This window comes from Micrasema longulum, unplaced genomic scaffold (assembly GCF_059751315.1).
Source record: "Micrasema longulum isolate JH-2025_06_02 unplaced genomic scaffold, ASM5975131v1 h1tg001544l, whole genome shotgun sequence".
In the NCBI taxonomy this organism is placed as follows: domain Eukaryota; kingdom Metazoa; phylum Arthropoda; class Insecta; order Trichoptera; family Brachycentridae; genus Micrasema; species Micrasema longulum.
The window spans coordinates 37,787-63,984 of NW_028278727.1; the positions used below are offsets into that span (position 1 = coordinate 37,787).

The 26,198-nt window shown below is 34.2% G+C and overlaps 1 protein-coding gene across 3 annotated transcripts in view; it reads left to right on the top strand.

Moving 5' to 3' along the window:
* Nucleotides 1-1,086: 1,086 nt before the first annotated feature.
* The window catches only part of LOC148274959 (cofilin/actin-depolymerizing factor homolog), a 31,550-nt gene continuing 6,438 nt past the window's right edge, over nucleotides 1,087-26,198 (top strand). The window contains exon 1 of one of the 3 annotated variants that reach the window (XM_088236377.1): nucleotides 1,087-1,377. In XM_088236377.1, coding sequence (XP_088092503.1) covers nucleotides 1,375-1,377 — 3 coding nt within the window. In that variant the 5' untranslated portion in view covers nucleotides 1,087-1,374. Of the gene's footprint in view, nucleotides 1,378-1,810; nucleotides 2,340-26,198 lie in introns of those variants that run through there. The other 2 variants (XM_088236374.1, XM_088236376.1) reach the window with 2 other exon arrangements.

Sequence of the window (26,198 nt, forward strand, 5' to 3'; positions counted from 1 at the left end):
TCCGTGTTCAACTAATTGCTCGCCCTATCCCATCACAAGACTTTTAATCCCATGGAGTTGGGACTTATGCTCAAATAATGTGCAATAAACTAATGTATGTAAATAAATAATATCTTACTTTAGCTTAGTAAGAATTTAAGTATACAATTGTAAAGCGCCCTTGAGGTGATTTTTCACAAAAATGGCGCTACATAAATCAGCAAAATATTAATATTATTATAGAGTGCGGTGGCGTTCTATCCTTTTTGTCTACCCCTATGAGAAAACAAAGTATCGGTTGGTTTAAAAAGTGTCAATTTTGGTTTGCATACATTTGAAACTTGTTCAGTAATAATTTTTCGTATTTCGATATTTGAAATATTTTTTATTAAAAATTCCTCATTCGTAAATCTCTGATCAATTATACCATCAGATTTATTATATTACTAACGATATTTGTATTGAAAATTGGGCTCAGTTTCATTTACAAAGTAATAGTAATTAACTTTCTCCTAAATGCGCGTGGCCATATTATTTTAATTAATTACGTAAGACGTTGCATAAAAAATATCGCCAAAAGAAATTAATTCAATTTTCCAGCGGAGGTACCCATGCAACTCATTTGAATATCCCCCTCTTTCATTTCCTGATGGTGGTACTTGCGTCAGACCATATTTGGGCATTTAATAAATCAAGCCGTCTCATTGGTCTATTTCACTATCACGAACGTGACTCATAAGGAATATATTCATATAAATATTATCATAACTATAAATAAATGTAGATTTAGTTTTTTTTAATTCAAATAATAATTTTGAAGTAAAAATTTCACACGATAAGATTAATATAAAACATAAAGGTTCTTCTTTTGACACGGTCGTACACATATTTTCTTGACTTGTGTCAGTTTGTTTTTTACTCCAAAATATTTGTCTCCTGATATTGGTGATCTGTGCAGTCACATCTTTTCATTCATTCGGTGTGAATATAAAATAGTTTTTAGCGAGAAATTAAATATTTTATCGAGTGACTTTTGAATTCGCGCCTGCGCAGTTATTGAAAAAGTTGCGGGGAGCACAAGGGATACCAACGGAACGAATTAAATTTACTAGTTTCGGGTTAAGTGAGCTTAAGTCGCGGTTTGTCTCCTTTTCTTAGTGATAATAAAAGTATTGTCATCCTAAAATGGTAAGTGTTTTACCCGTTAAGATGTGTAAAGTTATAATAAGTGTCCATCGAGTTATATTTGGTCGTGTTTCCGTGTAAAAGGGTGTATTTTTCACGGGCGATTCCTGCGACCGGCGTCTCCATTCGCCATATTTCGCACACCCATCCGATTTGCACGATTTATCAAAAACTACCTATCCGGTTGTACTTTTAAACGCCGCTCTGAAAATGGTAATATTATATTTTTACATTTTATTGTTTCTAAAACAGCGCACGTGTAAGTGAACCTGCATTTATACATTCGTTGTTATAAAAACCCGGTGTTGAATTTCACTCCCTCGTGTCGTTAATCTCTACAGCTTACAACGCCTTTTTTGACAATCTGTCATATTCGTGTTCCCGAATGCTAAATATTTTCGACGGCGGGATGAACTTGTGTTTTCTCTGAAAAAATATACGTCTTGTCTAGAAATGTTTTTTTTCAGTGTTAAATTTGACGTGAGCGGTTCAGCCGGAAGGCGGCGCCTCGTTCAAAAGCCATTTTGATTGCATCTCTATTTATTCTAGACTCATTGACGGTGTTTTAATTGTTTTTTGTGCACATTAGCGTCATGCAATGGTCATTTTACGCGACACACGCTTGCACGTCTGATATTTATCCATTAGTCACCATCAAATACTGCACCCGCCTTTATGAAATACGTTTATCCGCCTCTTATGTGCCATTTACCATATATGGTCGTTGTATTTATTGGCAGAGTTGTGCATTAATCTAAAGGCGCGTTTAATTTGCTCAAATAGTTTTGAAACATGAAATGTTTAATATATTCTTAATTCTCGTTCTTATCTTTTTGAATATTTTGACAGTTTTACAACATTCTTATAAATTATGTGAGATTTGATTCAATGTTGTTTCGAACATAGAACATTCGTTTTCTTTCTAAAATTATTTTTGTGGCTACCAAAATTTCTTACCTACCCATTAAAAAATATTATGATAATTATTCATTAGATAAGATAGGAATCTTTGTTCTATTTTTGAATATTATCTCATTTTTAGCATTAAAAATTATGTTATATATTTATTCTTTTGTTTGTTTTATGTATAAAAATAGGAGGCACCTTTATGGAATGATCATTAATTTATAACAATAATGTTTTTGTAAAAGAAACACTAAATTAATGTGAATATGGTAAGCCATCATTAGTCATTTTATTGTTTTGGTTTTTGCAAGTTTTATCTAGATGTTGCGATATTGTCTTCTCATTCTGAATCACAAAATGTGTCATTTACTTTGGAATTTCTACAGTTAAATTTTTATCATTTCGACTCCCGCCCACATTATATTTTTCACTTTATTTTGACAGGATGACAGTTTCAATCCAACACAATGCCTTATGCACCATATTTAAAAAAACGCGAATAAATACTCAACATAAATAATATTTTAATAAAACTTGATTTTTATACTTTATTGATTTCGCCTTTTGTTCTCATTATTAAAAATCTTATTTATTAAAAGTACACTCTACGGCACTACCTAAAAAAGCCGTTTTTTTATCAAATATAAATACGTAAATAATTAATAATTGTTGTCACCACCACTAGGTAAATGTTACTCAGTGTGTAAAGTGGCCACTTAAACCAGCCAATGACAGGTCATAAGTCCTGAAGATGCCTAGACTTCGATATTATCTTTTCTAAAATGTTCTTCATCTCTTTTGTTATATGTTAATTCATAAAAATCGTTATTTCTTGTTTTTCTTACATTCTATTTTTTTTTAACCTTTTAATGCCCGGTGTAGCATATTGTCCACATCAACTAAAATATGAAAATAAAAAAATAAAAATGACTTTTTTTATTTTATTTTTAAATGAAATATTTATTTTAAAGGGTGTTTTCACACTAGAATATTTCATAGTCCCTGGACTGGTACCTGAAGCGTAAGACTGATCACCTTACCTTCATGTAACAAAATTGATCGAGATATGCTGCGATTGGTCTACCAATCCAGTGACCTATGCACCATTAGGTGCAGAAAGGGACTGATGAAAATGATATTTTATTTTTCCCAGTATTTGCATAAAAAAACATACATAGGAATATGTTTTAGTTAGAATTAGAAAAATTGGGCATTGAAGGGTTAAACTAATTTGATTGTAAAAACATTATTCATTGTGAGATAAATAACTTTGTCGATTTATTATCAGTTAGAGAGTTGGTGATCGTTAAAAATAAATATTAAATAATTTCGAAAATATACCTACAGTAAAACTCCAATTATCCGGATTAATGAATGCCAGATGTTATCACAATACTTCATAAAACATGCTCAGCAAAGTAAATTTTTTAAGGTGTTTTTTTTTAAAATATATTTTTTATTTATGATTTTTAAATTACTTCGCCTGTGACGTCTCAAGTTATCTAGGGTGAGTTGTCCTGATTGGTGGGTGACCTTTTCGGTAACCGGAAATATATCATAACACTCTGTCATTGGTTGATTTCGGAGAACTAGTGACGTCGTTTAAAGTAGTTAATTTTTATCAAAATCATATTTATAAATTTTTTCATACTGTTTCGAGAAATTTCGCTGTACCATAAAATGCTCTATTTTTACCGCGCGTAAAAAATCATTTTTTATCCAATTTCCCGTTGCACTAAACTTCCTTATTGTTTTGAAGAAGAAACGCGCCGGCCGTCAGCGTCTTTTTTCATTTTATTTGTTGTTATAACACCTCCTTTATTTATATTGATGTTTTTTTGTTGATATTTTTTGATAAAACTCCATAGTTAATGATTTTGATAAAATTATAAATAAAGTTATCAATGAAACTTCTTGGTTTAGTTTTACTTTTTTATTATTTTGACCAACGAGCGCTTTCGCCTAAGTAGGCATCTTCGAGACTGGTGAATTGTTTACAGCTTTTGTACCATGCTTAACATATTTTGGAGATACGGTGATCAAATAAGTATTTTTAACAGGGGACAGAAAACATAAATATTTGCAACTATAGTCCTTAAAATATAGTTTGATTAGAATGACATTTGTCAGAAAAAGTGACGACATAACTTTGTAGTAACGTCAATGAAGTTATTTATATTGACACGAAAAATCATTCGTATCTGGCATGTTAATTTTTTTTTTTTATTCAATGTTTGACACATAAATCAACGTTGGTATATAAAATCAGCTTTAAAACAACAAAAAAAACTAAAATAAATCTAATTATTAACGAAGTTCTTACAAGGTTACATCATCGTGCAAAAACGTTAGAGATGGGACAAATTGGAAATGTACATTGACCGAATAAAAAAATAATTCATTTGATGTTAATCAAATGAATTATTTTTAAAAATTAGAATCATTTTGAAAAAAAAACAGATACACAAGGGTAAAGTCGATGGTAAATGAAATGAAATTATTAACATATAAACAAAGAATATTTTACAATACAATGATATTTGTTCATAAAATTATAAACTCTAATAAAAAAACAGAATGTTGGAAAAAAAATGATCGGAACCAGCATGAACACGATCACAATACTAGAGAAAAGAACAAAATTAGACTTCCATTTAGGAAAAAGGCAAAGTCACAAAATTCAATTTTATTTAAAGCAATTAAAAAGTATTACTAAATGGAAAAAAATATTTATGAAGAAAAAAACATATCGAAATTTAAAATAATGGTCAAGACATATGTGATAAACAATTTATAAATTAAATATATTTGCAATGTTATTATTAGAACACACATAACAATATGTATGATATGTGTGCCCTACTTTAAGATTTAAATTTTAAAAAAAAAAAATGTCAATGAAAAAAGTATAAATGTCTTATTTTGTGGTGAATAATTGTGTTAAACACACCATTAGAGGCTTGTTTTTGCATTTTTATAACAATTTTCGGAAACAGAATTTCATGATTACATGAAATAACTGATTAAATCGATTTGATCAGTGATCTATAATTTCCCATCACTAATGACATTAGTTTGACAGCTGTCATTCTAATCAAGCTATATTGTAAGGGCTATAGTTTGCTAAACAGTTCATTTTTGGGAGTTTTTGGACCGAAATTGAGATCAAGCATTTATTATTGAAAAGGTGGGAAAATAACACATAGCATTGACAGGGAAGTTGCAGGGGTAGGAACTGGCAGGGGTAGGATGAAAGCAGAGTGAACACGCTCAAATTCCATATCTTAGACGAATGTGTGGAAAATCAATGCATGACGGGTATATAAATGATGAAATCAGACGAGACTGCAACTCTGACGCAGGTATTATGATCATGAAACGGCCACTAAGATTGTTTGGTCATATAGAACGAATTAATGATAAAATAATGGTAAAACAGATGTACACCGCAAGACAAATAAATTTACGAGTTCTCAAAAAAAACTAAAATTGACATATAATGAATTATTCTTGATATTTAATTAGTTTTTTTTATATTCTTTGACATATGTGATGACTACTCGTTATTTCAAGGTTAAAATAAAAAATCTTACTCATGAATTGTACTTAGAAATTGCCATTATATATCAGGTATCAGATTACCCGAACCTTAGAGACCCATAACGGTTCATTTATGGTCGAGTGTTTGTGATGGAATAATAAAAGACATGTTATTTTTTAATTCATATTTAAGAAGTAGGTTCTTATCGCTTTATTTTAAATTAAAGTATTTTACATTTAAACATATTTATAACATTTAAAAATATTTAGTACTTAGTGAATTCACCTTTATTTTTTATAACATGTAAAATTCTATTATTTAGAGAAGCGTAAAGCGAATCTAAAATTTCTGATGTTATTTCTTCTTCCCAAACTTGAATTAAGTTTTTTTTTAATTCCTCAATGTTTTTTGATTTTTTTTTCCCGACTTTTTTTTTCATAATCGCCCATAAATTTTCTATCGGGTTCAAATCAGGGCTATTCCCGGGCCACGTCAACGATTTTAAGCCAATTTTCTCCTTGAATTCATTGATCTATAAAAAAACAATAAATTATTTATCATGTGGTCACAAAATGCATTTAAAAAATATATATTTGTACTCACAGTGCGGGCTCTATGGCACGGCGCAGAATCGTCCTGAAAAATTGGGTCCGCGGTATACTGCGTAATGTCCTCGATTGTTGGAATAATATGTTTTTTTAACACTTTTTTGTACTGAATGGCATTCATCGTACCCTGTACAAAATTTAGAGGTCCTAAACCGTATGCTGTCATGCACCCCCAAATCATCACGTAGGGTGAATGTTTAACGGTTCGAGTGACGCACGACGGATGATATCTTTCCCCACGTTTTCGTCGAACTATCTTTCTGCTGTCTGGACCAAAAAGGTTGAATTTTGATTCATCAGAGAAAACAACATTTTGCCAATCCTCCAAGGTCCAATTCTGGTGCTCTTTCGCCCAATCCAGTCTAGCCTTCTTCATTTTGTCCGTGAGTAATGGTTTCTTTGCGGGACTCCGTGCTTGGAAACCATGCTCCAACAGCCGCCTGGACACTGTTTTTACTGAAAATGTTGATGTGCTGGTAGACTGCACCTCTGCGTGTATTTCAGGTGCCGTTAAAAATCGATCGCGCATAACAATTTTTTTTATTAAGCGATCATCTCGGGCAGATGTCACGCGCCCCCGTCCGCTTCCTTTTTTCCGTTCTATGGATCCAGTTTCTTGGATTTTTTTTAATAAAAACCTCACTGCACCTTCTGAATACCCAACTCGACGAGATATTTCACAATTAGATATGTTTTCTTGCGACAATGTGATTATTTTGGATTTTATCGCAATCGACATTTGCTTTGCACTTTCCATGATTGTTGTGTTATGTTCACTCAAACGCGGGTAAAACAAGACTGTTGAGACATTTTAAAATGTAAATATTGTAGAAAGGTGACACATAGTGTCCTTAATTTATTAAACAAAAGAAAGAGGTATCGATAAAGGATTTCTTAGAAAAAGGGTTCAGTAAAGTCAAGGGGCGCGGTAGCAGGTAAACTCGTATTTTTTTTTGTCTTGCGGTGTATATGGCCAGAGTGAATGGTAGCGTAAGACGAGGACGACCACGAAAGGCGTGGCATGATGAGATAAACCGAAATCTCGAGTATTCTTTTTATTATTATTTAATTCGGTACTCGCTATTATTTCGCATATTATTTATTACTCTCAATTTTTTTATTTCAATGATACTATTATTTTATATTTTTATATTTATATCTGATTGTCTTCTTTTGAATTTTATTATTTAAAACATGTTTTTCTGGATTATTATTCTATTGCATTACATGTCATTATAATTTAATTTATTTTATTTTACTACGTATTTTTTATAGTTAATTATTATGGCTTGACACGGGTATAAATAAAGCGAGTGTAATTTTGAATAAATAAGTAAGTAAATAATTATTTATTTATTTTTCACATCGTAAATGGAGTTACCTGTGCCGAGGGCACTTAACAATATACTTTTTTTAATTTTTTTTTACATGTGAGAATAAACAAAGAAGAATGAATATACAGAGAGAAATTACAAACTGTTAGGACAGTTTTAAACACTACTTATTTATGTTTCGGCCTCGTGGTGTAATGGTCCGTGCGTTTGCCTACCATGCAAGAGGTCTCGGGTTCGATTCCCGACATAGTTGATATGAAATATTTATTTCAAAAGGGTGTTTGCACACTAGAATGTTTCATGGTCCTCCCTGTTGCTCAATCACAAATAACTATAGACGTGCTTAAAAACATGCTAAGCATCACAATGAACATGCTTAAGTTATCGCAATCATAAGTTAACGCGTGTGTAATCTCTAAGTCAACATTCGAGTCGGTTAGTTTTTTTGTTTTCCTCGTAAATAAATACAACATATTGCATTTGCAAAATAGTAATGAGTATCTAATACAAAAAAGTGAAAATTTAATTACAATTACTATGGCGACAGCTTTTCTTGACATTTGGCTTGTCGACTGCCGGCTAAATGCAATAAATAGCGTGATAAATAATAAGTAAAAATAGCAGTTTTGGCATATTTTCTATATTTACACCGGTGAAATTCAGATGTGTGATTGCGCAGCAGGATTATACGTCGCGAAATGTAAATATTTTGACATCTAATATTGGGTGTTCACGGATGTTCCGTTGTGATCGCGAATGAATACGATAAACAACCATGGTGAGAAATTGTTATCACGTCGCTTATTAGCACGTCGATAGTTATTACTGCACCGTAAGACTGATCACCTTACCTTCATGTAACAAAAATGATTGAGATACGCTGAAATTGGTGTACCAACGCAGTGCCCCATGCACCATTAGCTGCGGAAAGGGAATGACGATGGTAAACCCATTCTAGATTACGCTGATGTTTCCATGACTGATTTAAGCTGTGAGCAACTCGATAAACTTGAACGACTTCAGAATACATGCATAAGGTACATTTTTGGTCTTAGGAAATATGACCACATTTCTGATTATCGTAGGCAACTGAAATGGTTCAAAATTAGACAGCGGAGAGACTATCACTCCCTCTCACTTCTGTTCAATGTACTTCATAGTCCTAACGCTCCTATATACCTGCGTGAAAAATTTCAACGCTTATCAGTTCATGGTTTACCCCTTCGTTCTGATTCTCAAGGCACTCTCTTAATACCCATCCACAATTCCTCTTTCTTCTCTAACTCATATAGTGTCCATGCGGCTCGACTGTGGAATTATCTCCCATCCACCATCAAAGATGTTACTACATTATATCTGTTTAAATCACGTCTGAAGAAACATCTCCTTTCTCTTCCTTAATCTCTCGCCCTTTCCTTTTTCCTCTTTTTTCCTTTTTCCCATTGAGTAATAGTTTTGATTTAAGGTAATTTATAAACAAATACGTTTATTTCTATTTTTATTTATTTTTAGCTTTTTAATCTTTTTTTTCTATTGAATATGTTCTGTAACTTGAATTATAAAAATAAAACTTTTATTTTATTGGTTGGTTGGAAGAAATTGCCATTTGGCAATAAGCCCGCCAATATACAAATAACATTATGCACAATAAGTTACATAAATAAATTACAAAATATCGCGTTCTAATGATTTTTTAGTGGAATTTTGGGATTCATTCCCCAAGTAGTGTACATAAAATTACGTTTATTTTTATCCACACATCTAAAATACATTCGAGTGTAAACACTGCCCTCCCGCAGAGCAGACTATGAACGGTGCATGGTTGCAGGCCGACCAACACGGAGTAAACTAATTTATTTATTTATTTGTTTTATCAGAACGGTGTCAGCTCGGATGCGAAGAAAAATTTAATTAAATTCTCATTCTTTACCTCACGGGTAACCCCAGTGACGTCACATTATTTTTATTATGAATAATTTATTTTTTTACATATTACAACAGAGATGAAGAACATTTTGGAGAAGGTAATATAGAAGTCTAGGCATCTACAGGGCTTATGTCCTGTCAATGGCTGGTTTAAGTGGCCACTTTACACACTGTGTAACATTCACTACTCTGCCCATATTTGAAGTCTGTTGTAATATGTTAATAATAACACTTTCCTAGGGAGTTTAATCCAGTCCTGGTCTACAAAAATTTGAACCAACTAAAAAAATATTGTTGATTATTATTATTATTAATTTATTTTAAAGAAATATTTGCGTTATTTGATTGATTTACCCAAATATTTCATTTTGAGGGGCTATTTTTAACGAGTTTTAAATAACTCACTAGAAAAAAATTGGAATCAGTCGGCCTCGTGGTGTAGTGGTCAGGGCATTTGCCTACCGCGAGAGAGGTCTCGGGTTCGATTCCCGACATGTTAGACATTTCAAAGGGTGTTTTTATACTAGAATATTTCATATTTTTTTCTTAGCGTTTTAAACTATTATTTTATTGTAATATTTAAACCCTATAAATTGTACATATGGACAGTGTCCGTTAAAAAATAAATAAATAAATAGTCCCTGGACTGGTACCTGAAGCGTATGACTGATCATCTTACCTTCATGTAACAAAAAATATTAAGATACGCTGAAATTGGTGTACCAATGCAGCGCCCTATGCACCATTAGGTGCGGAAAGGGAATGATGATTAATATATTTATGTTTAGTTTATAATGACACCTGTATCTCAATCACAAATAACTATCGACGTGCTTAAAAACATGCTAAGCATTTGAGCGATCACAATGCAATGATGAACATGCTTTAGCTATCGCAGTCATAACTCAACGCGTGTGTAATCTCTAAGTCATCGCTCGTTTCGGTTTGTTTTTTGTTTTCCTCGTAAATAAATACAGTCCACTGGCGAAAATCGGCGTTTACTATAAAAAATAATAAAATATATTACATTTGCAAAATAGTAAGAAGATCTAATACAAAAAAGTGAAAAATAAATTAAAATAACTATGGCTACTACTACTACTACTACTACCATCACGCCATTTCCCCGTAGGGGTAGGCAGAGAGAATGGACCGCCACACACGTCTATCCTGGCATACACTCCTAGCCTCTTCCACATTCATACATCTTGTCATACATGCCCTTCGGTTCTGTCTGCTTTTGACATGACCAGACTTAAGATTTTGGTTTATCTGATCATGCCACGTCTTCCTTGGTCGTCCTCGTCTAACGTTGCCTATGTATATGTATAAAATGTATAAAAATAACTATGGCGACTGCTTTTATTGATATTTGGCTTGCCTACCGCCGGTTAAATGCAATATATAGCATGGTAAATGATAAATGTATAAATAAATAAAAATAGCAGTTTTTGGGAATATTTTCCATATTTACACCGGCGAAATTCAAAAATGTGATTGCGCAGCAGCATACGTCGCGAAACATAAATATTTTGACATTCAATATTAGGTGTCCACGCATGTTCGGCGAACGCGCATTTGCGGTCGCCGGCCCTGCGGCATGGAAAGCTCTCCCAGCGGAGGTCCGAAACTGCGAGAGTGAAGTGACGTTTCGGAAGAAACTTAAAACCCACTTGTTCTCTAAATCATTTGAATAAATTCTTAGCACGCGGTGACAAAGTACATTATTTTTCTTAACAATATTTTGAGTTTGTCCAAATTTTTGTAGACAAGGTCTGGATTCAACTCCCTGGGGAGCTGTTCATATTAACATTTTATAACAGAGATGAAGAACATTTAAGAGAAGGTAATATAGAAGTCTAGGCATCTACAGGGCTTATGACCTGTCAATGGCTGGTTTAAGTGGCCACTTTACACACTGTGTTACATTCACCATTCTGCCTATATTGGAACATCTATATTCCTTCAATTCTTTCATCTGTTGATGTTTGTGAAGTTAAAGAGCTGAAACCTTTATTTATGCGGGTGAGATTCATATAATTGAATTATTTCACCTACATTCTAGGCAACGCCTGAAAATATTGTTGATAAATTACCTGGTCCATGAAGAAGTATAGAAATTGAAAAAAATAATATTTTCAGGCGTTGCCTAGTATGTAGGTGAAATAATTCAATTAGATGAATCTCACCCGCATAAATAAAGGTTTCAGCTCTTTTACTTCACAAACATCAGCAGATGAAAGAATTGAAGGAATATAGATGTTCCAATATAGGCAGAATGGTGAATGTTACACAGTGTGTAAAGTGGCCACTTAAACCAGCCATTGACAGGTCATAAGCCCTGTAGATGCCTAGACTTCAATATTACCTTCTCTTAAATGTTCTTCATCTCTGTTATAAAATGTTAATTGTTTTTCTTAAATTAAAAAGTTAAAATTAAATTTATATCTTTATATAATCACTTTGTAAAGCGCCCTTGGGGTATTTTACTACGAAAATGGTGCTGTATAAGTTTTCCGTAATAATAATTGTGATTGCGAATACGATTAACAACCATGGGGAAGAATGTGCTTTCCGAAACTAGAAGTGCTTTGCAATAAACTCAAGTGGTCTTAGAACAAAATGTTCTATGATTTATATTTTTATTCATTGTTATATTTGAAACCACTGTTTAACTTATCAAAAGTAGATTACTCATTGATTGAATCATTGCCTGATATGTTGTCCAAATTAATTAGCTGATAAAGTTACTAAGCAGTAGAGATTGTACTCGATTATCTAACCACACATTGTAATGTGTATACTGTACCTCTGTGGTGAGAATTCTTGTTTTTCTAATGAATATTAACGCGATGAATATGCATTTATTTATTTACTAGCCTGTACTCGCATGGTATTAAAGTCTGTTCATTATTACAAGAATGTCCAAATAAACAAACCAGCCGCGTGATATCCGACGGAGAATAACCTATTTCACACATATCATATAAACCTAAACGGCACGAGAACATTATATTGGATTGATAGTCGGCCTCGTGGTGTAATGATCAGCGCATTTGCCTACCATGCGAGAGGTCTCGGGTTCGATTCCCGACATGGTTGATAGAAATATTGAAATAACCAATCGGAAGAACTGTCATAGAACAACCTCTGACGTCACACGCGGAGTTATTTCAGAAATACAAAACTTTAAAAAATCATAGCGCTGATAATACGATATATAAAAATAACAAAAAAAGACACTGAACTTCCTCATTATAGGTGAACGACGAAGATACTTTAAATGATCATGCAAATATACTCATTTTCGTACACAAATATCGGTTTTTCTTTATAGACAGCTTACCCACCACATACCGCACACCGCATCTGAGGACATAAGTCTCCTTGGCGGTGCCCACATACACGGAAAATTTGCTCGTTGTCAAACGAGAAAAGCTGCCCGAAGGAGCTCTCTGAAATCTGGTAGCCTTAGCATCTTTGTGCTGAAAGAAAGTAATCCAGAAGTACATAATATGTACTTCATTGGATTGAGAAGAGAGGGAAGTGAATTCTTCACTGACTGGGATTAAATTGATTGGACATGATCAATTCGCCGAATTACAAAACTTTTTAAAAGCCTTGAAATTCTTTTTAGAAGCCACCAGATCTGTATATCCGACAGGACCTATAACAGGGCCACGGATAGTAGCGAGAAGCTCCATTCGGTAATCATAGAGAAGGGGAAAGGGACAAGACCACAGGATGTGTTCAGAAGATTGGTTAGGATATCCGCAGCAGCACGAAGGGGAGTCAAGATTCAGAATACCACCCCTGGGTGAACAGAGGCGGACGATCCGATGACCACCAAGAGAACTAGTTACATTGCATTACAATAGTCACACTGCAGTACTACAGTAGGGCCAATTTAATAGGTCACATTTGACATCTGTCGGTTTTAGCTTCATAGTGAGGTGACCTGCTTAAAAACATCGATTCAAATGACTGAATCGATTCGGACTTCAAACATAATACATGTAAATTGAATTCAGTTACTATGAAAAAGCACTTATAGGTACTGTAATTTTATTTTAAAAATCATAAGTCGAATCCCTGTCACATTATTATTTTCTATCGTAAATTTAAGGAACAAAATAAGATAAGTACATAATTTAACAAAATTATCAACATCCGATTTTTCTGGGTAACATCCCTAGTGTTTTAAAGAAAAGGGGTTCACTAGTGCAACATTGTAACGACGTTTAGAACAGAAAAAGTGTATTATGTTTAGAATGGTTTATTAGTGAAAGTAAATCGTAAATTACCTTCTTTTGTCATTGTTACAATAAATATTCAATTCTAATTGAAACAAGTTAAGCAATTGTGCAGTTCTAAATTCGAAAAAATAACCAATATTTTATATACGCCCTTACAAGGTTATGTTGTTGAATTTTGATGAAGTGTCAAATGTAACCTATTAAATTGGCAATACTGTAAGAGTAGTCCTTCTATAATCCATGCTCCATACCATGCATCCCGCGGTTCTCTGTACCCATCCAGCATCGGCCTTGCGGGCCGCTGACGTCACGCCGCGTCACGCTCCGGGGTCAATGTCACCGCCGCCGGGACGTGACAGGCGACCGGTGACTGCCGGTGACTCACGGCACGCACCGCCACCTGTTGATGTCCCCAGAGCCCCGAGCCGAGACCAATAAGGACAATATTTCGGCGACTATGGCTGCCTTTCTTAAGGACCGTTTACACGTGGACGATACAATGGACATGCCAATATTGCAGGGGGGGGAACCGTGCATAGAAGCGATTATGCGCAGCTTACTATTATATTTGACTATCCATAATAATGTTCTTCAGTAACTTTATTTACAGAAAAACAAACAAATAATTACAATGCCACCGTTTGTATTTTTCTCAAAATATGAATAAAGCGCGCCCAGCGCCAGCAATAAGCCTAGGAACTAGCCGATTACTCCAGCTTTTTTCTTCATACAAATAAGTGTACTATATTTTAAACATCTTAAACCCAGTGGCGGGATTTTTCTCCTAGAGTTAACTCGCAGATTACACAAATTATTTGGAGATTCTAGATTTGGGAAACAGTATTTCAAACATTATTTCTTAAGGACTATTTTTCTTTGAGATGATACTTTTGACATATGACTCGCAACACCTGTGGCACTCGACGCGGCCGTTTTTGGCATCATTCATTTCTAGAATAAATCGGCCAGTGGACATTTCAATCGTAATGAGAATACCTAATACTGACTGAATTCATTGTGCTATTTTTTATAAACTTTTTTACAAATTTTGTGTTAAATTAATGGATAATATAGCTACAATATAATATATCACGAAGTTACGTCGTTTGAGTTGATTTCATAGATGAGAATTGTATCACACAGAACCACCGAAAAAAAGGCAGTTTATAGTATACAGGGTATTCATTAAACCCTTTCACATCTAAAACCACGATGATCAGTATGAGCAAGAAGACATTGGCATATTGAAATATTTTTTTAGAACGAATAAAATTTAAAAAAATAAAATATCAAAAAAAGCAAATGGTTGCTTACTTCTGCAGGGGAGAAACGAGGAGGGGGGAGTCTGATACTGCGCCGCGCTCCCTCACTTCTCCCCTGCAGAAGTAAGCAACCATTTGTTTTTTTAAATATTTTATTAAAAAATAAAAAATAAATTAATCTGCTATTATGTGTTCTTGCCCATACTGATCATCGTGGTTTTGGATGTGACGGGGCTTTAAGAACACCCTGTATATCACTTGCATTGCATTATGTACCTACTATTGAGGTACAAATAAATTATATATTTTTTGTAACTTAGCTGTAAATAAAATCACCCTTCGCCACTGCAATATTGCCACGTCCCAGCTTCGTTAACAATTTAACAAAAAATCGGCCGCTGTTCATGCGTGAGCGCTGCGAAAATGAATACGCGACGGCGTTTATTGCAAGCGAATTCGCGAAAAATATTATTAATTTTATACCAAGATGTATTAGAATGGTTATAGGACGAACTAAATAATAAACAGGATTGTTTTCTGCCGCCATTTTCGGCAGAATTTTTTTTTTGGAGCGATTCGTTGGCCACGCGCGATGGTGGGAGTAATCATTGTTCCGCGGAGATAGCCTGCCCGTCTATCTCGGTGGCGATGTCTCGGGACGATGGTTTTTTTGTACACAGCAATAAATTTTTACAATTCACTTTCTAATGACCTAAAAATATACAAAACATATACGCCCTTAAAAAACACCTAAAGAAAACCTTACAGCCCTCGTGACAAGTGATATGTGATATTATTTTATCGACTTTTTTAAAACTATTGTGTTATTATTTATAATATCCCCTCATACCAGAACTTTTGCTGATAGGGAATATTTCGTACAAATAAAATATGTAATGTAATGTCTAAAGTTTAAAAACCTTGTATTTTGTCATAAATAAATAAATCTAAATTTTTTTCCCTCTGTTGCAATAAATATAAAGGTTTATTTTAGTTTTGTTTTAAAGCTGATTTTATATAATTATGTTTATTTGTCAAGCATTGTATTTAAAAAAATAATGAACATGCCAGATACGAATGATTTTTCTTGTGTTAATATAAATCACTCCTTAGACGTTACTACAAAGTTATGTCGTCACTTTTGCTGACAACTGTCATCCTAATCAAAGCTATATTTTAAGGACTTATAGTCCACTTCTTCTGCGTGTCAAATCGTCGTGATCGTAGAACAATGACGTGTGTGGTTTTTCTTCAACTCTGCATGGGGCGGTTTAAAATATTTTTCGACATTTTGTCACACCTTGATACGTACATATCATTATTTGATTCTTGGGTTAGTTGTAGGTAAGCTAGTTGTGTCTCGAACGAGTAGAAGAATTTGTGTATCTGGAAAGCATGTTTTCAAGAGATGGAAGAGCAGAAAAAGATGTTGAAAGGAGAGTGAATGCGGGCAACAAAATGATCGGCGCACTAAGCACAGTAATTGATAATAAAAATATGTCAATCGAAGCTAAACTGGCAGTGCACAATGGAGTTTTAGTCCCGACACCGACCTGAGTGAACGCGGTTAAAATGCGATCTCTTAGACGAATGTAGTTTTAGTTTCTTTTTTGTTACTGTTTTATTAGTATAGGACTACTTATGCCCTAAAACATTGTTTTTCAACCTGTGGGTCGCGACCCCCTGGGGGGGGGGTCGCGAGAGTTCGAGAAAACTTCAGTTTTTTTATACAACATATAATTTGTGCGACTTTAATAAAAAGTCGATAAGAGTTAAAATTATTATATTTAACAAAATTTCCCTATAATCAATCATACAAGTCAGAAAAATGCTAGTTCAAAACATGTTATTACAAAGAAAATAAATATTAAAAATGTGTTTAAATAGAAAATGATTACATCTGTGCTTGCTTATCTTCGTTCATTTTAATGTGAAGGTTGCGCTTGAGTTTGTTCAATTCATTTCTCCCATCGTGGATCCGTTTTTGCCACATTAAGTATTAAATCGTTTTCCAAATTTAAGCGATTTCTTAGTTTACATTTTATTAGCGCCATTGATGAAAATGCCAACTCGCACAAGTACGAGGTAGAAAATGGAATCAAACACTTCAAAGCCTCGGTTGTTAATCCCAACCGTCCATGCGCTCTGTAGCAGCAAGACGTGTTGGGATATTTATTTATTGTACAGCGCCCTTGAGGTGATTTTCACAAAAATGGCGCTATATAAATTATCCAAACATTATTATTATTATTATATACTGCGAATGCCTCCTGGGCCTCGATTACAGTGGGAAGTTAACAGTGTTATCTTCGACTGTCTATAAAGAAAAACCGATATGAAATGAGTAAATCTGCTTGAACATTTAAAGTATCTTCGTCGGTACCTACAATTGAACGCCAAAAGTCGGAATAATCGGCGCGCGTCGGAATATTTTTTATTCATACTCTGTTGTTGATAATAATATTTTTTACATCTTTTGAAAAGTTTGTCTGAGTCTTTTGTTTAGTTTTGTCTGGTAGTTTATTGTATAATTTCAGTCCCTGATTTATCAGTCTCGTTTTGGAATGTTGTATGCGATATTGTTCTGATATTCTTGTATTATGTCTATGTTTATTACATTTTTTCAAGTTTTAGTTCTTTGTCTACAATGATATCAGTGGCTAACTTATGAATAAAATTTATAGATTCTAGTATGAAAAAGTTAATTAATATTTGATTATATATTTTTTTTAAAGAGTTCTTTTGTTGGTTAGGTAAAGGAGATCATACACTAGCTTCAATATTTTATTTTGCTGTCGTTGTAGTCTGTTTATGTCATTTTGGTTTACTGTTCCCTGTTTAAGCGTAGTTACAAGTGCTGTACATTAGTACAGTATGTATTTATTTTTATTTGACACTTTATATTCATATAAGGACATATTGAATCTTACAATTTTATACAAAAGTTAAAAACAAAGATTAACAAAATAAAATTATATTTAAAAAATTAACACTATACTATGAAGAGGGGAGAGGGGATGGGAAGGAAAGAAGAAGGATAAAGGAACAATTTAAATATTTAGATAGTGACATTTCAATCTTGACTTAAATGTAAATAAAGAAGGGGCGTCTCTAACATTAGTGGGTAGATTATTCCACAATCGAGCGGCTACTACTGTGAAAGAGGAGGCAAGAAAATTAGAGCGATGACGGGGTATTAAAAGGGTTCTCTCGTTACTAGAACGAAGAAATAGTCCGTGTTGTGAAAGAGGATGAATGAGCTCTCTCAGATAAACAGGCGAAGTGGGATTATTTAAAATATTGTGAAGAAGTGATAGAATGTGAATGTTTCTTCTATGCCTGATACTGAGCCAGTGTAGTTGCGTGCGATACTGGGTTATGTGGTCAAATTTGCGAAGATCTAAGATATGTACGTACCGTACTGTAAATGAAAGTCATTGCTTGCTGAACATCTCGGTCAAAGTAAGCTGTTTGACTGTCATCGTCCGTTTTCGGGCAGCCAAGTCGTTATTCTGCGAATCGCAGTACGTTTCCGTCTTAATATTTTATTTTTCTGAAATTCTGAGAGTGATTCGGATAGTCGGGAGTTCTATTATACTTGTACAAACATTTATTAAAATGTTTGACCGCAGAGTTAATTCTTTATATATGAATAGTAAAACTCGTACCGTTTTTCTATCGTGTTTATTTATAATCCGCAAAATACTCATTTTTTAATATTAAACATCCAAATATTGCCGTCATGAACCAAATTAGTTAAAGCACTGTCAGAATAAACACTTGCGACGAACGGAGACGAATCGCCACAATTCGAGATATAAAAACTCGAATGAGATCGGTTCCACCGCGCAGAAAGTCCAGCGTACCGGGGACAGTCGTAAATTCCCGGCTGGAGCGGATCGGACCTTTTGACGGGGGGCGAATCGGTTTCTGATGATTCCTGCCAAATTTTCGGGCGAAAATATCCCCATTTTCCATGTGGGCGGTCAACTTCACTAATATTAAATGCTAGCGACCAACTTATGTAATTACTCGTATAATGGGAAATGTTTGTAGGACGGACGCGGCCGCGCTAAAAGGAGACATCCATTGACTTATTAATACCTAGGCATGCCCTGAGCCCTAAAAAATTATGACGCTTAACTCGTGCCCAACGCGTATTTAGTCGTTCTCGACCGCCAGCTAGGCGTGACGTTTAGAATCGAAACAAAAATGCTTACTTGTGTCACGAAAACTTGTAAAAACCTTTCGGATAAACACTGTAAAAGGTATTATGTAACTTTTCATTGGCACTGGTGTAGCCTAATTGATGCACCAGTGTAGTATAATTGATGCACTAATGTAATCTGATGCACTGGTATAGTCAATTAATAAATGCACATGTAATGTGAATATATTATGCAGCCTAATCACGTACATTTAGTTAATGCAGTAAAATTTATCCAATTAATACAGTCAAATTGATGTTATAGTGTAGTCTAATTGATGCACTAGTGTAGTCTAATTGATGCACGAGTGTAGTATAATTGATGCACTGGTGTAGTCTAATTGATGCACTAGTGTAATCTAATTGATTAACTAGTGTAGTCTAATTGATGCACTGGTGTAGTCAATTAATAAATGAGCATGGAATGTGAATATATTATGCAGCTTAGTCACGTACATTCAATTAATGCAGTCTAATTTACACAGCAGTGCAGTCAATTAAATACACATTGCAGTCTAATAAATGGGCATGTATTATGCAGCTTAATCATGTACATTCCAATTAATGCGTCTTTAACTTAGAGTATTACCTAATCGAGAAAAAAAATAATACGGAAAAAACCATTCTATGATTATTGACCACGAAGTTAGCTATAGATTACAGGAATACAACTGGCCGTAGGTACTTAGGGTGAGAATTGCGAGCGCAAACCGAAACCGTCCATAACACGAGTGTTGTTAAACTAAAAACCAAACTAAAATTTGGAACGCGTTTGTTCTATGCAATAGAGCTTAACCCTTTTTAACCCGCCCGAAACAAAAATACGCTAGAAGTCCTATGGCGGGTGTCACCCGCCCGAGCTAACTGTCGTGTAAAAAACGAGGTAACTTTCTTATTTCTTCATAAAAAAACGATACTTTTACTACCATCTGTTGTAAAACAAATGATATTTACCTACAAACAAAGAAAAAATATCCGACGAACGGATTTCCATTTGAAATTACGGAACAAAATAAATCAAATTTGTTCAACTGTCATTCAATATTTGAAAAATAGGAAGACCTTGCACTCTGGTCATGGAAGAACGCTTGGATAGCAAACCACACTTCTTAGCCAAGAAAGAAAATAGCGGCTTCAAATACTGTGCAGTGTGCAGTGACCAAAATAAAAAAGGAGGAAGAAAATAAATGGTGTGGTTTTGCGAAACCTGTCCACGAAAACCCGGTCTGCATCTAAGACTATGTTTTAAAAAATATCAGACGAAGTCAATTTTTAAACAATCATAATAGTAGAAATAAAATGCTTTTTATTTCAAATAAATACGTTGGCAAATGAATATTTTGTGTGTGAATATTTCCTATTGTATTCTTTTTGCAAAAAAAAAAATCAGATTCAACAAAAAGTGTAAATTAAATATACTTCAAAGGATTAAGGGCTTCTCTAGAGAATTATTACTCTGAGGTCATTACAGTTTATTTAATGTCATTGTGAAATCTAATTAATGCACTAAAAAGTCAAATGGATAATCTAAGAGTCACATTGAATTAATTGATAACTCGCTAATCTTACTTGTTCTTTTTAGATAGTATTGTAGACGTATTACTTGTAATAACATATATGTATGTGTGTGTGTGTGTAAAACCTCAGACAAAGAAACTATTTTTTCTCCCAACTGTCAGTAATGCTACAAAACTATTGGAAGTCCCCTCCTCTATAGTAATAGTGTATTTCCTACCCCGCTTCCCAAAAGCATGGCTATCACAAATCAATCTTCAATACAGTAATAATCAAGAAATAATATTATTTATAAATTGTGTCGGCGAGCTATTTTTCGCTCAATTTAGCGATAGCAGTATGTGAATCTTCAGCATTCGTAAAGTCGTTACATCGCCCGTTCGTCGCAACATTTTTTTCACCCTCTAATTTTTACGCAACTATGACGTAAAAACAAATGCAATCGAAGACCCTTTTTTAAAAAACCGCAAATGTCCACTTTTTCCCATTTTTTTTTTATAATTCGCCACTGTCCATTTTTTTCTACGATTTATTTTGTTGCCCTTTAATAATAAGGAATATTTTAGTGTTTTTTTTTAATATTTTCTATTTCCTTTTTTAATTAGTATAAAAAATAAAAAAATCATATTATCTTTTACAAAATATTTTATTATTTCTTTCTTATGTTATACAAAAATATTATAACTGTCCATTATTTACTATAGAAGCAAAAATTCATTAACATTTTCTTGTATACCCACGAACAGGCCATGCCTTTGTGGGATTTTTTGTTTACTATTTTTCTATTAGTATGTATTTCATTGATATGTAATTATGCTTTATTTTTTTTAATACTCTATTTTATTATTATGTTTATTGTAAAAAACAAAAAAAAAAAATACAATAAAAAAAATTGTTTCTATTTTCGTGCGAATCGACAAATAACTGAAAATTTACCAGTTCGGGCTATTTGACGATTTTACGCGTGCTGACAGCCCCGATTATTTACAGTGTGGCATGCTCTACAGACCGCCAACACCGACAGTAACGTTGTTGTGCTGTTATCAATATTAGCTGTACTATTTTCTTACGCATCAGTACTTCACTATAAACTTCAATATCGCTAGCTGTTTCAATATGTAACCATCCGTACCATGTGCTGTCCAAAGTAGAAATAGTAGCTTGTGAAGTTGCCAACCTCTTCCCCTTGCACCGCAAGCTTACTTGTCACTATCAGTAGCTTGCGCTGGCACGCGCCGTAGCATAGCCTGGCTCGCACAAACTAGCTTGTGCTGTCACGCGCCGCATCATGGCTTAACTAGCTTATGCTAGCGTGGGGTCTATGTGCAAGGAGCACGGAAGAAATGCGGTAGTGTGTTGTGACGCTGTCCGGTTGAGTTTAGATAAAAAATAACTGGTAAAAATATAATATATTCTTGAATACCGAGGCGCCAATTTTTATCGAAACTCGACCGGACAGCGTCAAAAGACATTATCGCAGTCCTTCCACATTGCGGCTTGTGTTGTCGCGTGACTCATCATGGCTAAACTAGCTTATGCTTTCGTGGTCTGACACGTCCAAACAAGCTTGTGCTGTAGCCCAGTCTGGCTCATCTAATTTAGCTTGTGCTGTAGCATTTAGTCTGGCATACGATGTAGCTTGTGCCGTAGTATGCCAGTTCGCCAGCTTGTGCTTGCATGGTTTGGCACGCCCGCCTGCCTAGGACCGTAGCCCCGGGCCCCCATGGCCCGAGGGCAGGCTCGGCGCAGGTAGAGCAAGTGGCACCCACATATTCGAGCCCGCTCCCCTTTCGCGTGGAGAGAGGGCTCTGCGTACTGGAGGTACACGAACTATCTAACATGATGTATGCACGCAATACGCTTTATTCTCCTGCTATTACATATGCACTATGTAAGATTAGACTAGTAGTTGCTTTTTGTTGTACCGATAGAAACTTTTCGCTTTATTTAATTATTTTTTTTAACTAGAGTAAAAATTTTCATTTCACAATACGACTTTTTCCCACTATACGAGATTTTTGTTGTATTTGTGCGGATGTTGGAGGGCCGGCAGCCGGCCGGTGTAGAGGAGCCAAATAGCCCGGGACGGTGGCATGCTTCTCGACTCAATATCTGCACAGTACCTATGTGTATTATATTACTACTATTATGATTTTTTTATTATTGATTTTGCTATTTATTTATATATGTTGGGAGTAAGTACACAAATAAAAAAATGTATGTGTTCCATTCCATAAGACGAAATTTTTCTACAGTAGGAAATTTTCCCACAATACGTGATTTTTCCCACTATACGAGATTTTTCCACAGCGAAATTTTTTTATAATACGAAAAATTTCCACTATTCAACATTTTTCTCATTAAACGAGATTTTTCCCGCTATACGAAATTTTTCCACAATACGATTTTTTTCCCACTATAAGAGATTTACCCACAATACGATTTTTTCGTAATACGAATTTTTTCTACTATTCGAGATTTTCCCACTACAAGATTTTTCCACAATACAATTTTTTTCCACTACGAAATTTTCCATAATACGATATTTTTCCACTATTAGAGATTTTTCCCACTTTACGAGATTTTTCCCACTTAACGAGATTTTTCCACAATTCGAAATTTTTCTTACTATACGAGATTTTACCACAATATGATTTTTTTTCCACTATACGAGATTTACCCACAATATGATTTTTTCCAACATACGAGATTTTTCCCACTACACTACAAGATTTTTCCACAATACAAAAAATCTCCACTATACGAAATTTTCCACGATACGAAATTTTTCCACTATTCGAGATTTTCCCACTACAAGATTTTTCCACAATACAATTTTTTTCCACTACGAAATTTTCCATAATACGATATTTTTCCACTATTAGAGATTTTTCCCACTTTACGAGATTTTTCCCACTTAACGAGATTTTTCCACAATTCGAAATTTTTCTTACTATACGAGATTTTACCACAATATGATTTTTTTTCCACTATACGAGATTTACCCACAATATGATTTTTTCCAACATACGAGATTTTTCCCACTACACTACAAGATTTTTCCACAATACAAAAAATCTCCACTATACGAAATTTTCCACGATACGAAATTTTTCCACTATTCGAGATTTTCCCACTACAAGATTTTTCCACAATACAATTTTTTTCCACTACAAAATTTTCCATAATACGATATTTTTCCACTATTAGAGATTTTTCCCACTTTACGAGATTTTTCCACAATTCGAAATTTTTCTTACTATACGAGATTTTACCACAATATGATTTTTTTTCCACTATACGCCACAATATGATTTTTTCCAACATACGAGATTTTTCCCACTACACTACAAGATTTTTCCACAGTACAAAAAATCTCCACTATACGAAATTTTCCACGATACGAAATTTTTCCACTATTCGAGATTTTCCCACTACAAGATTTTTCCACAATACAATTTTTTTCCTCTACGAAATTTTCAATTTTCCAAAAGGTTAAAAATAAATATCACGTTAGACTATCATTGTGCACTCCGTATGCCAATGGCTTCCAACATTTTTTGACCAGGGACTACTTTGACTTTCGGCTTCTGTTATAGTTTCGGCCGAATTTGTAGGAACTAGAAAGAATCTGATTGGGATCCATAAAAAGCGAATGTTGTTTGTAAACTTTTAAAAACAAACTTTTTTTACACACAAAAAAACATCCTTTCATTTTTTTATATTTATTCTCCTCGAATGCAACCCTGGTGAATGATGAATAAAACATTTACGCTCCTAACTTTTTTTCTACTTAACAGATTGAAGATTAGATATAAATATGCCCATGGCAAAGCTCATCATTGTGCTGAAAACCGCACGTAAAATACTCAAGTAATTTAGTCTGTCGAGGACACACATACGAACATTGCCTTTTATATATACAATAGATGGGTGAATCCTTGGCTTCATAGCAGTCGGTGCACTGCGGAGATCATTTTCAACGTGTAGTGTCTTTATTCCCCAACAAGCCGAAAATATTGGCAGAGCATTTCTTTACATTTTGTCAACTTGTATAATAAGTTCAATAATATCATAACAATATGACAGTTCTGACGTGATAGCCCGCGCATCGGAACCAGAAACGCTAAATTCGCCTAACATTATACGCACGTTATAGATAACTAAATCTACTAAATTCGTACTAATATCATGTCATTACCATGTCATTACGCATGTTCAAAGTGACATTACAAACGAACTTCAAATCTTCGCATGCGTTGGCAATGCCCGGAATATGTATATTATCCTATCCCTCTAACGCACAATTTATCGGTATGAAGCATTGTCTGTCTCGCTCAAATGACGATTTTAGGAGATATGATATATTTCTTACAAATTCAGGGTAAAAGAGAAGATTGCGCATGCGTAGACAAGATGATAAAATCGTCCGCTAGAGTGGATTTCTCCAGATCTTTTGGCGCTAGTATTGAATATTACGATGTTTACGAGTATAATATTGCAACGAATCCCCATTTCTTTCTACCTACTTATAACATATTTTTACTATCAATAAAATTACTAATTTATTTACACAAATTTTCACTTGGCAGTGCACTGCACTTATGCACATACTAAGGAACCGCATCCGCGTGCCCCCGTAGGTCACTCTACGCCTCCCGTGTGGGGGGCGCCCTACTACTCTAGGGGGTAGAGAAGATTCAGAATAGCAACCCTGGTACATATTAGCTAATATATTCTGGCTATATGACCCTTTTATTGTTGATATTACCGCAGAAAAATGCGCATTCAATCTGGATTATCGTCCCCCAGCTGATTAACAATTACAAAACCATCTCAAATCATTATCGAAGTTCAAATGATGATAATTGAAACAACGCCGTGTTGAGCTTTCCCTCCTGTCTATAGACAGCTAGTATATAAAAGCATCGTGTAATATACATTGTCACGGATATTGCACACTGTCCGGCAGTGCTTGTCCAATTAGAAGGTGCAGTTATTTTTTTATCAACAGTTCACTTTTTTGCTCTGAAATGCGATCCCTGTTAACACGTTTTACACGGGTTTTGCTACAATGTAACACGTTAGCGCAGCGGGTAAAAATTAATAAAAAGATTAATAAAAACCACTTCTATAAAAATCACTCAGCGTCCTAGAACATCGGTTATTTTTTAATTAAATTTTGAATACACTCTCATAATATACTGCTTATTATTATTTAATAAGAAGGAGTAGAATTCAAATGTATTTATAACACTTCATAAAATAATAGGTATTTGTCTATATTCGCATTCGCAAAACGTCAAACAAACAGTAATCCATACTAGCAGCTATTGCCGACTGTAACAGAAAAAAAAGCCGGTTGCACAAATAATTTTTCGTAAATAAGGACACACGTTATTTATTTTGGACGTTTTTGAGCTATTTATACAGGGTGTTCATTAAACCCTGTCATATCCGAAACCACGATGATCAGTAT